The sequence below is a fragment of the Sphaeroforma arctica genome, assembly GCF_001186125.1.
Source record: "Sphaeroforma arctica JP610 unplaced genomic scaffold supercont1.443, whole genome shotgun sequence".
Lineage (NCBI taxonomy): Eukaryota > Ichthyosporea > Ichthyophonida > Sphaeroforma > Sphaeroforma arctica.
The window spans coordinates 23,101-34,385 of record NW_014040115.1 but is presented as its reverse complement, the minus strand read 5'-3'; the positions used below and the strand labels follow the sequence as shown (position 1 = coordinate 34,385).

At 44.5% G+C, this 11,285-nt stretch overlaps 2 protein-coding genes across 2 annotated transcripts in view; both read left to right on the top strand.

Moving 5' to 3' along the window:
• Positions 1-356: 356 nt before the first annotated feature.
• SARC_06298 (hypothetical protein) lies at positions 357-9,295 on the top strand (the record flags this gene model as incomplete). Its single annotated transcript, XM_014299800.1, has 16 exons — positions 357-516; positions 703-942; positions 1,213-1,466; positions 1,695-1,793; positions 2,107-2,289; positions 2,966-3,161; positions 3,394-3,635; positions 3,847-3,996; positions 4,257-4,390; positions 4,505-4,616; positions 4,770-4,944; positions 5,238-5,506; positions 5,782-5,886; positions 6,377-6,553; positions 6,937-7,343; positions 7,501-9,295. Coding segments are annotated over 16 exons (4,698 nt in total), but the record flags the coding sequence as incomplete, so codon positions are not given.
• Positions 9,296-10,816: 1,521 nt separating this feature from the next.
• The window catches only part of SARC_06297 (hypothetical protein), a 6,359-nt gene continuing 5,890 nt past the window's right edge, over positions 10,817-11,285 (top strand). Inside the window, exon 1 of the mRNA XM_014299799.1 lies at positions 10,817-10,962. Coding sequence (XP_014155274.1) covers positions 10,882-10,962 — 81 coding nt within the window. The 5' untranslated portion in view covers positions 10,817-10,881. The remainder of the gene's footprint in view (positions 10,963-11,285) is intronic.

The following is an 11,285-nucleotide window of genomic DNA, read 5'->3' as shown; positions in this document are numbered from 1 at the left end:
GTGTGTGTGTGTGTGTGTATATATGTATATATGTATATATATACATATATATATATATATATATATGTATGTATATATGTATGTATGTATGTATGTATGTATATTGATGTGTGTGGGGGGGGGGGTGTTTGTGAGTGTGTGTGGGTCTATTAATGAATATATTTTGATGTGCAAGTGCATTTGTATGTGTATGTATTCCATAAACATTTATGCTCGTACGCTTGAGTTTTATTTTTGAATCATCATCACCCCACGGATGATTGGAGGTTTTGCTGATCATTTAGTCCACTTTTGACGTTTGGACCATTTTCTGCAAGGGATTGACGTGTTACTTGCAACCTTTTTTTTTACACAGTGGGGGGGTACTGATTGAGAACTTGTTGAGCGGAGAGGCTGTTCTTGTTCTGAATAGCTCAATATCGACGCTCAACGTGGATGACAAAGATGGAATCATAGGCGATTACGTGAAACGTTTTGATTTGATTTCCGTATTTGGCAAATTAAACACTACTAATGGTAAGTTCGCAACTTCATATTGCCCGACCTTCCAATGATGTGCTACCGTGTCTTACATTCCAAATCAAATCTTGCACAGGGATCTCATGCTTATTCACCACGATGTCATTCCGTCCGAACCTCGAAATCCCAAATCAATACACAATGTAAGTGTTTACAGAGTCTTTCATATTTTCAACCCCACAGGCGCTACGCTACTGTGTGTAACTAGTACGCACACAGAGGTGAGGTTTTCGGATGGATCGTGCATATATCGTATCAACACCTGTGAACTGGCACAAGTAAGCGGTAATAGTATCGTTAGAGATGCCGATCTTCTAAAAGGGATGCGAGCCCTAGTGGCCGATGGATCGTTCTATTTTGCAAGTGAGGGCTATGACGTAACACGTTCTGAGCAAGTCAAATATGAAGAAGGTTTAGCAGGAGGTATGATGTTTGAACGCGAAAACAAACCCCCTTCTCCGCTTTATTTATTTTCTGCGAAAATAGTCGTGACCATGGGGGAAATGTGGAGTTAGGATTGCTGTTATTCAGCAAAAATAAAAAGGATCCTTGACAGTCCATGTATGTATATGGAGGCAGTTTTATGCTACTACTGCCGTCAACGATTCGATTATTAGTTGAAAAGACAGACCTGCACGATTTGATGCTCGTATTTTTGTGCTCATATTAGTCGGAACTCATTTCTTCTCACAGTCGCGGACGAGCCAGACGCTGGAGTAATGTGGAATGGTGCATTGATGAAGGATTTCACCAATGCACAAATCGGTGCACCTCTCTGCCCTCCCTGCATCCGCGGCTACGTTTCTTTTCGTAAGATATACACAGGCATGACTGAAAATTTAGCGGGTATAATTAGCCGTTCTGGCTGTGGTCGTGCTGGAACGCGGTTCCAAACAAGAGGTGTGGATGACGATGGAATGGTAGCTAACTTCGCTGAAACAGAACAGGTGCCTCGCGTCTCGTTGTCAATTTGTCACACAAAGTGGTTCGTCGATTTTACGCAATGGTTTGTATTCCCACTCTTAACCAGGAATGACTGCTGAATTTGACCTGGACAGATGGTGTGTTACGTGCAACTTATCAGTCGTTACACCGCTATAGTCAGTATGTATGTTCAGTTCGCCCTGTATTCATATATTCTTCTATCTGTACGCTCTTGCTAACCCCACCTGCAGATTATCGAGGTGAACGGCGCTGTGATTTCATATCTACAAATTCGTGGATCCGTACCTCTATTCTGGGAACAGCCCGGAATTAATGTTGGGAAACACAAGGTATTCCTATTCATAAACCCCGTTCATTTAAGTTTATAAACAGGAATAATAGTGATGTCAAGTACGAAATGTAAGAAAAGTTGCACTTTGTCTGCTGCTTCTTTTTACGTACACTTTGGTTGTGATGTACATTTGATTTATATAGTGGAATCATCGGTACGTTATTTCTCTTCGGTCCTTCTCCTGCCTAGAATATGTCATTTCGTATCCATGTCTACTGATTACGTCGTGCGGCCTCATCCGCTATTGAGGTTTATTAAGGGAAATGCTCTCCAGTTTGCAATCTTATCTCTAATTAATGGTCTTGTTCTAGGTACAAATACCTCGCAGCATGGACGCCATGATGCCTGCATTTGAGAAGCACTTTACTCAGCTGCTGCCCCGTTACGGGCCTGTCAGATGTCTCAATCTATTAGAGCAACAGGGGGAAGTCGACGGCGAGCCTTTACTGAGTAGAGAATTTGAAGTGCATGTGAAGGAGCTTATGCGTCAACAGGTGGGTTATCGCAAATATCTGCATCGTTTGGTTCAGTGCGACATAGGCATATAACAACAAAGCACCGCCAATGCCGAGCTTTCAAATTCGACTTGTGGTTTCTACGCTTGTTGTTAGATACCATTTGCTATGTGAAATGAAGTATAAATATAGTTATGTTATCTGTGTATAGTCGTGTCTGTATACGTGGACATCTTCTTGCCTTTGGTTTGCACTATGAGTATATCTGATATAATAATATACGAGAATTTTCTGGTGGATCTTATATATATATATATATATATTTATATATATGTATGTATATATATATATATACGTGTGTGTGTATATATATATGAGTGTGTGTGTGTGTTCTAAATTAATGACTGTGTTTTGCTTTTGATTTGATCATTCGCTTATATAATGTCGCAGGTGGTTATTTTGATTGCAGTTATAAAGTATACAGGAACGTATGTTAAATAAAGCTGTGTAGTCAACATCGCATATACAACTAGGACCATCACGTTTGTGACGAACCAAAGCCGTCTCTGTACTTGTTAGCGCATACAGTGTACACAGTGTGGTGAGAAAAGATAGCTACGCACAAGGGGGTACTGATAATCTTATAGTACCTAACATGGCTTTTCATTCATGCTACCTTGCTGTCGGTTTGGTGCCTACCATCTCTTCACTACAGAAATGCCGCATGTGTACAGGTGAAGGCCAGTGGGGCGAGGATGTGAGTATAGTGTCATTTGACTTCCACAAGGAAACTCGTGGAAGTAAGTATGAGAATCTTTCACGATTGCTAAATGCTATCCATGAGCCCATAGTCACGTCGTCCTATTTCTATCGACCAGGCCCTGGCGCTACACCAGTGAATCGACAATCAGGTCAGTGGTTGCAGCTTATCATCTCTTGGTTTTACACATCGATTGCGAGAGAAAAAATGTGACCAAACAAATTTACTAACTATGAATTGTACGATATTGATGTCTAGGCCTGTGGGCAGTTTTTGTGTCGCCATATGGTTGCATGGTCTGGGTGTTGGTCCTAGCTAGTAGGAGCATTGTATGTGTCCTCGTACATTTCTACCACTCAAATACAATCAAATCGGCCATGCAGGTGTATTCCGAACGAATTGTCTTGATTGCTTGGATCGAACGAATGCTGTGATGCAGCTGATCGGTCAGAAAGCATTGCAAATCCAGCTCGACGTACTAGGCATCGAAATCAGACACCTATCAAGATTCCAGGACTCTTACAAAGAAATGTGGTATCAGAATGGTGACGCTATCAGCATGGCCTACGCTGGCACGGGTGCCATGAAAGCTGATTTCACACTGACTGGCAAGAGAACTAAAAAGGTGGTTTCGATTAACCGTGGGTACTTGCTTTATCATGTGCTGCTTGCTGGAGGCTTGAGTTGGCGACCTAAAAAAAGTATCTTTGTGCTCAACGAATAGTTTTCTTCTTTAGGCGCCGGTCTGCGCCGGATGGTACATCACCTGTTGTTCTAAAGGAATCGTTATAGCTTTGTGTACGTTACTCACTACTGTTGGATTTGCTTTCATGCAGGGTATATACAATGATGGCAAAAAGTCTCTGAAAAGACTGGTACAGAATAATCAGGACGATAAACGGCAGGCTATTATAGATGTTATGCTCAGGGCCAAAGGTTCAACAGAACTCAGCATGGCAATGAATGAGAAGAACCAGAACAAGACGGTGTGTTAAAGCAAACGCTCGGTTTTTTGCTTGCACATGTGAGGGTTGAGTATACAGTATCGTTTTGGCAAGTACTTTTGTGGGAAGAACCAGGTTACTACTGCAATTTTCTTACTGAGGGAGGGAGAGCTTTTACCGATTTCGTTCGCACGCCTGCTAGAGTTCAAATTACCTTCATTTCCCCAACAACTGAATCTAAGTCTGATGTGGAGAACTGATACCTTGCCTCTCTTAAAAATTGATCTCCACATACTGTACAGGTGAATCAGACGATACACAGAGCTTTACTGGAACGTAGTGAGGAGTACTGCGATGTGAGTGGCCTGCGGCTGTGTGTAGCCACATGGAATACAAACAATGGCAAAAATTTCGACCATACAAACCTCGCCGACTGGTAAGTATTTTTACAAGGCATACGTAAGACCGACAAAGCGCAGAGATGAAGTTGATTATAAATAGATGTACGGTGCAGATCTCAGTTTACCTGGACGATTTTCCGTACCAACAGGTTAGTGGCCCCTTGTGAAGGTGATCCGCCTGATATTTATGCGATAGGCTTTCAAGAAATTGTGAACATTGAGGCGAAAAGTATATACAAAGCCGATGAAGGGAATATGGAGGTATGCAAATCTATAACTTAATGTCTTGAATCATTTTCACCGGAGTTAGGAATATTCGGGCGAATTTGTGGCATCGATGTGGTTAGTCTGTTTTGTTTTCAAATTGCGGACCTGTTCGCTGTATCAATATTCTGAACTTGTTCAACCTTATAGCAATGGCGGCTAAGGATCACGGCTGCTCTGGCTCAGCAGAATCTCAAGTACAATTTGCTGGCGCAGAGACAGTTAGTAGGGGTGGCTTTGCTGATCTTCGTCGCCGTTCCTGCCCTACCATACGTGCGTGATGTTGTGATCACTAAATGCAACGTTGGGATGCACGGACTTGCGGGTGAGTATAAACGTTGCGACGAGCTTAGAAATAGAGAGCTGCTTGTGATTTCAAATTATGATCGTGGACGGTTAAATTGAAACGTGTGATGTGTCCCCATACCTTAGAAACACTGTACAACAATATTTGTAATTCTGCGGACGAAGTTGAGCGAACTTAAAAACTTTCAATAGCTGGCTTCGAGACTAGCTCACTCGCATATGTGTGTTCTACGGGAAGTCTCTTCAGCTGATCTGTACATATTGCTACTGACTGCGATTTGTTTCATGTCGTTAACCCCACACTCTATGCAGGTAATAAAGGTGGAATTGGAATTCGATTTGCATTTCGCAATACCAGTATCTGCTTTGTAAGTGCACATTTAGCGGCGGGACAATCTAACGTGCAGGACAGAATCGACGATTACAAGGACATCACCAAGTCACTCGATTTTGGGAAACGCAGATGCGTGTTGGATCATAACTATGTTTTCTGGATGGGCGATTTCAATTTCCGTGTCAACTTGCCAAGAGATGTAGTTATACCTGCCATAGAAGCCGGCAATTACAGTCTCCTGTTACAGGTATTGGATATCTATTTGATTGAAGCGAGTCAAATGGCAGATTTGGCCTTTTTGAATTGAAAGTTGTCCTCTGGTATGGGATAGGCCTCAAGTTCGAACGCGTACACAGAAGAGAAACCATGATTCTCCTTAACCAAAACATGCCGCAATGAGTTTGTTGAAAAGCTTGAAATTGTATAGCGTGAATTAGCAGTTGCCAAAGCGCTCTATCGATACGATATGATGCGGTGCCAGGCTCAAAGTTTCCACTTGTTTGTCGCTCCCGACCACTACAGAACTGTCAACTACAGTCGGCACGCGACCGAGGACTCGTTTTCCAGGGTTTCGAAGAGGGAGAAATTATTTTTGCGCCGACGTACAAATATGACGTCAACTCTGATGTAGGTTGTCTATTACTAAACACTGATATAATTTGTATAGTACTATACACTGATGTAAGTTGTCTAGTATTTAAGACTTGTAAATTGTCTAGTACTAAACACTGATGTAAGTTGTCTAATACTAATCACTGATGTACTTTGTATAGTACTATACACTGATGTAAGTTGTCTAGTATTTAAGACTTGTAAATTGTCTAGTACTAAACACCGATGTGATTTGTATAGTACTAAACACTGATGTAAGTTGTCTAATACTTATCACTGGTTTAAGTTGTCAAATACTCTGGAAAGACATGATCGTGTGGGATAAGGGGTTTCCTACCAAGGCGAATGGACATGCGTAGCGCTTTTGTCAGTTTTTTATCACACTTTCTGAGCCACAAGTGAAAAGTATACCTTCACTGAATCACGGCGTGTGTCAGATATCTACTGGTGGTGCGGAGTTCTCTCAATGATTGTATGTCTTTCTCACTTACAAATCATTATGCAGACATATGACACAAGTGAAAAACAGCGCACGCCATCATGGACAGATCGTATCCTGTGGCGTGTAAATGGCGAAAGCGTGTTGAACTCTGTCCTCCGCTATTACAACCGCGTGGATAGTATCAGAACTTCGGATCATCGCCCTGTGGTTGCGGTGCTTGACATCAACGTTGCTATTGTGGTAAGCACTGCACAGTTCCCGTTGGTGGATAGGCTGTCTCTAGCTTAGCTATCAATTACTCTACCAGCGTCCGATCCAATTCTGGTGATCTGAACTCTGAAGGGGAAAAAGGGGGAACGTGTACCGCGTGCTTCAAGTTTTTAATGACTATGGGCACTGGACAATGTTAGCTATAATTGATGTCTCGATGATCGCAAAGGTTCATTAACAGGCTCTATTCTTTGTGATATATATTTAACCACCTTGTCGGGAAGCTAACATATTTGTAGCGTTGCTCGTGTTTATGTCTCCACTGGTCAATCACAGCCCCGTTTGTAACTAGTATTTTAAAACACCAAATGTTGTAAAACTCACTTAAAATTTTCTTTCTGGTCGCCATGTAGGACGAGCAAGCTCGTAAAAGTGTGTACAAATCCTTAGTCCGTGACGGTTCGGCTGTGGAGCCCTGTGTGGATGTATCAGGGTTGCCGGCCGATGCGACACCAAACGATGTGCGCGCTCTGTTTCAGCCATTTGGTCGTGTCATGGCTCTCAAACTGTATGAACCTGGCAGCGCACGAGTCACATTTGCGGATGAGGATAGTGCCGTATCCTGCACCTCACTCTCTGGATCGAGTTTTGGCAGTCGTACCTTAACGATAAACCTGGTAGACCCCTCGAACGACGATTATGTATCCCGTAGATCCGTGGACCTGGATAGTATGAGGAGTGGATCTCTTCGCAGTAGAACGGACATGAATGATACTACTTCTTTGATGTCGGACATGTCATCGTACACCTCTGCAAACGGGTATGTTTGTTTACTGGCATCTCCTCATTTAGGTGCTAAATTGATAGGCAGGGTTCAATAGCACCTGAATGTATATTTAATAGTCCTCACATGATGCTATTCAAGTGTGGTCCGTGTTCAATGAAAGCTAATAGTTCATATCTACTTTTCCAAACAGCCGATTGCAACCACTCCCTTCATTCATTGGAAACGATGGTAATGGATCAGATAATGACAATATAATATTTGGTAGCTCACCGAGTATGTCGCGAGCGAGTGAAGTCAGGGAACCTGAAAAACCATACAGACCGGCGGCGTTCAGCGATGACCGCGGCAGTTCCAAATCAGTCTCGCGACCGTCTGTTCCGGCACCCGCACGCCCCCCAGCACTTCCTTTATTATCGATAGACAGTCCGTCTGTGATAAGTGAAAGGCTTGAGCATGGCGAACATTTACCTACTAATCTAAGTAGGGGCCGCCCGCCCGCACGCCCGCGCGCTCCATCTGAGGAGAGTCTGAATGCCATCATTGCGCTGACAGGCAGCAGCAGAGGAACGTCTGAGGGACCCACTACCAGACCACCGAGACCAAAGCAGTCTTTGAGTGAAAGTACAAGATCATTCAGCACTGAGACTCGGGACTTGAGCGCTGAAGAAAGCCAGTATTCGGATCACGCACGTACGCCAGACGTTGTGCAAAAGCCCAGACCTGTAGACTCTATAAACACCGTTCCCACGCGACAGACGATCCCGCGTAAACCAGCGTATAAGGTGCCAGAACTGCCGCAGAAACCACGTCAGACACCACACACTTTGACTCGGCGCCCAACTAATCCGCCGCTGCCGCAGTCGAGCGATGATGAGTCCTATAGCCAGAGGCACGGCAACTCCGGGAGTGACAGTGAGAGCAGTGCTAGCGAGACTTCCGACGACGATGCGGATGGTTTAGGAATTGAGGAAAGCTTTACTGAGATGAATGTCAGCTCACTGCGAAGCCCATCTCCTCCGCCAGCGCGGATGGCTGAGAATGGGCCTGTGAAAACAGGAAAGGCTGTTCCAGCCAAATTGCCTCCCAGGAATAGACCACCGCAGAACCCGTCGCCCGCTCCGTCGCTGTCGCCTGCACAATCACCACAGCTGCAGCACACGTCACGTGGTGCATTACCCGCAAAGCCGTCGGCACTGCCTCCGCGACAGCCACCTCCGCCCAAAAGCACAGCACGCGATAGTGCTGTACCTGTCAGTCGCCGCGGACCACCTGTCAGTCGCCACGGACCACCGGTCAAGGCGCCCCCGTCCTTGTCAAGCGTAGGTTCTGGTGATATCTCCAGCACTCCCTTCTCCCCCAAACCACCTCGCAGTCCCGCACCCGCTCCTGCGCCACTCGTACCGCATAAAAGCCCAGAGCCAAGGGCACCAGGTAGGACTGCAGATGTCTCAGGTAAGCCCTCGCCCTCCATACCCGTAGGCAGTGCCCCCCCACCGTCACGTCCTCCGCCCGGCTATAGTGGCAGGTCTATTACGCAACCCTCCCCTGAACCTCCCACACAGCGAAGTGCTCGGAGCAACGAGGAATCTGCAGAACGTGTATTGCCCATGCCCACCCGTACACCCACAAGCGGACCGGTACACCCACCCCCACAACGGAGAAGCGTGACGCCTAATATCACTGCGATGCACTCTGCCTCTGCGCCTCCTCCGTTGCCAGCCATGCCACCCAGAAGTAAACCGCCGAGCATTGCAACACGGACAGACTCTTCCTCTAGGGTCACACCGCCGAGCCTGCCGCCCAGAGGCACACATATCCCGTCGACACCGACATTTGATAGCGATTCAGATAGCGAATCGAGTGATGCCGATAGTGTTGTTGCAGACCAATATTCGGGATCAGATGAGAACACAGACGAGGATAGTGAAGCGGAAACACTAGTGCCCCGGGTGCCACAGAAGCCGAAACGCCCGAATATGCTGTAAGGTGCTCTAGTAGTGTATCGCTCCGCATCGCCCTGTGGACGGTTTCCGACTGCGCTGCAAACGGTCAGCTAACGAACCAAACTAAAATACAATTAATTTCAGTGAGATCTTTTTATATTGTTCTTACGTTGCCTGTCAATGACAATTGGGTACCTTATTTGAAAGTATGTGCGTGTAAATCTCAAGCCATATCGAGCAAACATCCGTGGCCGTATTGGAATTTGTTGCTATCGTACTTCTCTATACACAACTACGTGCACCTATCGTACTTCTCTATACACAATTACGTGCACCTATCGTACTTCTCTATACACAACTACGTGCACCTATCGTACTTCTCTATACACAACTACGTGCACCTATCGTACTTCTCTATACACAACTACGTGCACCTATCGTACCTCTCTATACACAACTACGTGCACCTTAGCACATGCATATTGCTCGTTTTGTAGGATGCACGCTTATTAGGGGTGTGGGGTAGAAGTATATCAGTCTGGCGAAAGTTTAATAATAAAGACTTTACAACAGACAATCCCTAGCGTTGGAGCACTAATTTAGTCTTGTGGGTGTGAGATGTAAAACTGCGTTCCTGTTATGACATAGCGCTAATTTAGATATGGGTGTCGCACCGCTCTGGTAGCAGACTGTTTTCTATTGCAATACATTTGATATAATTCATGCAGTACTGGCAGCAAACCGTTTACTATTATATTACGTTTGATATAATCCATGCAGTACTGGCAGTAACCGTGTACTATTATATTACGTTTGATACAATCCATGCAGTACGTACTGTACCCGCGCCCACCACACACGTCTCAGAGCTATGTATGTGTGTGTGAAGAGTATACCCATTAATTCACAAAAGGGAGAAAAAAATACGGTGCAATACAGGAAGTGATTCAGGAATCCAGTAAGCGTTAGGACTGTTCTACGTATGCAACAGTCCATCACACATACCACGAATACGAGCCAAGTCTGTGAAGCAAAAGTGATGCGATCTGGTGAGATACGATCTGGTATTTAATAAGATCTCTTTGAAAATGTGGGCTTTCACATGCATGAACACTTGTACACGCTGGACTGCCTAAATATACGTTCGTTCTTAGCTAGTTGTTTTAGGCAACGACCGATGTTTGCACTGGTTGTAAAGCGTTCATATTGTTATCGTTGTGAGTGATCTTGGGATCTCTAACAAGCAGATGGCACGGAGCTACGTGCTCTACGGATAAATGCAGTGTGTTACTACAAATCTGAGTAAGTACTGTACTTACTATTGTACAACTAAAGGCAATGCAACGCAATTCGACCTCTTGTGCATCGTGCTAGTGCGACTGACAGCTGAATAGGTCATCATTTATACAAAAAAAAAATTATGAAAAATTGTACTGAACTGTATGTACGCGAAATAGATACTCAAAAGTCAAATCTGATTTTTTGAAGAAAATAAATTATGGATATATTTATTTACAAGCAGAGAGGCCAACCTATAAATAAATAACCCCTGTGACTTTGGTGGCCGGCATTTGCTGCGTGACACTACACACAACACCCAGTCTCCCAGATTATTACACTGTTAGAAGATGGCGACACTTAGTAGCGCTACGATACAACCCCTCCTGGGTCTCCTCTTCGAGAAGAGCAATTCGGGTGCCACTCTCCAGGTATTTGAAGTCAAGTTTGTGACAAGTATAACGTGTTTCGTTTGAATAGGTCAATGTGGTTCCTCTGACTATTGGACGTGGCTTAAAATCGCAGTAGGCAGTGCAGCATAATACCCTTATAGAAAGTAACCCATATAGTAAACAAACTTTTATGTATCGGCTTACCTGGATTCCGCTCTAATTCGGGACTACACCACGAAATAGGATGATAAACCAGAACGCAGCGAACATTGCTTAGAAGGTTGGGGTATCTCATAACATACATAATGGAACGACAATAAATACATCACATATTACTTAATCTATTTACATACATACATATA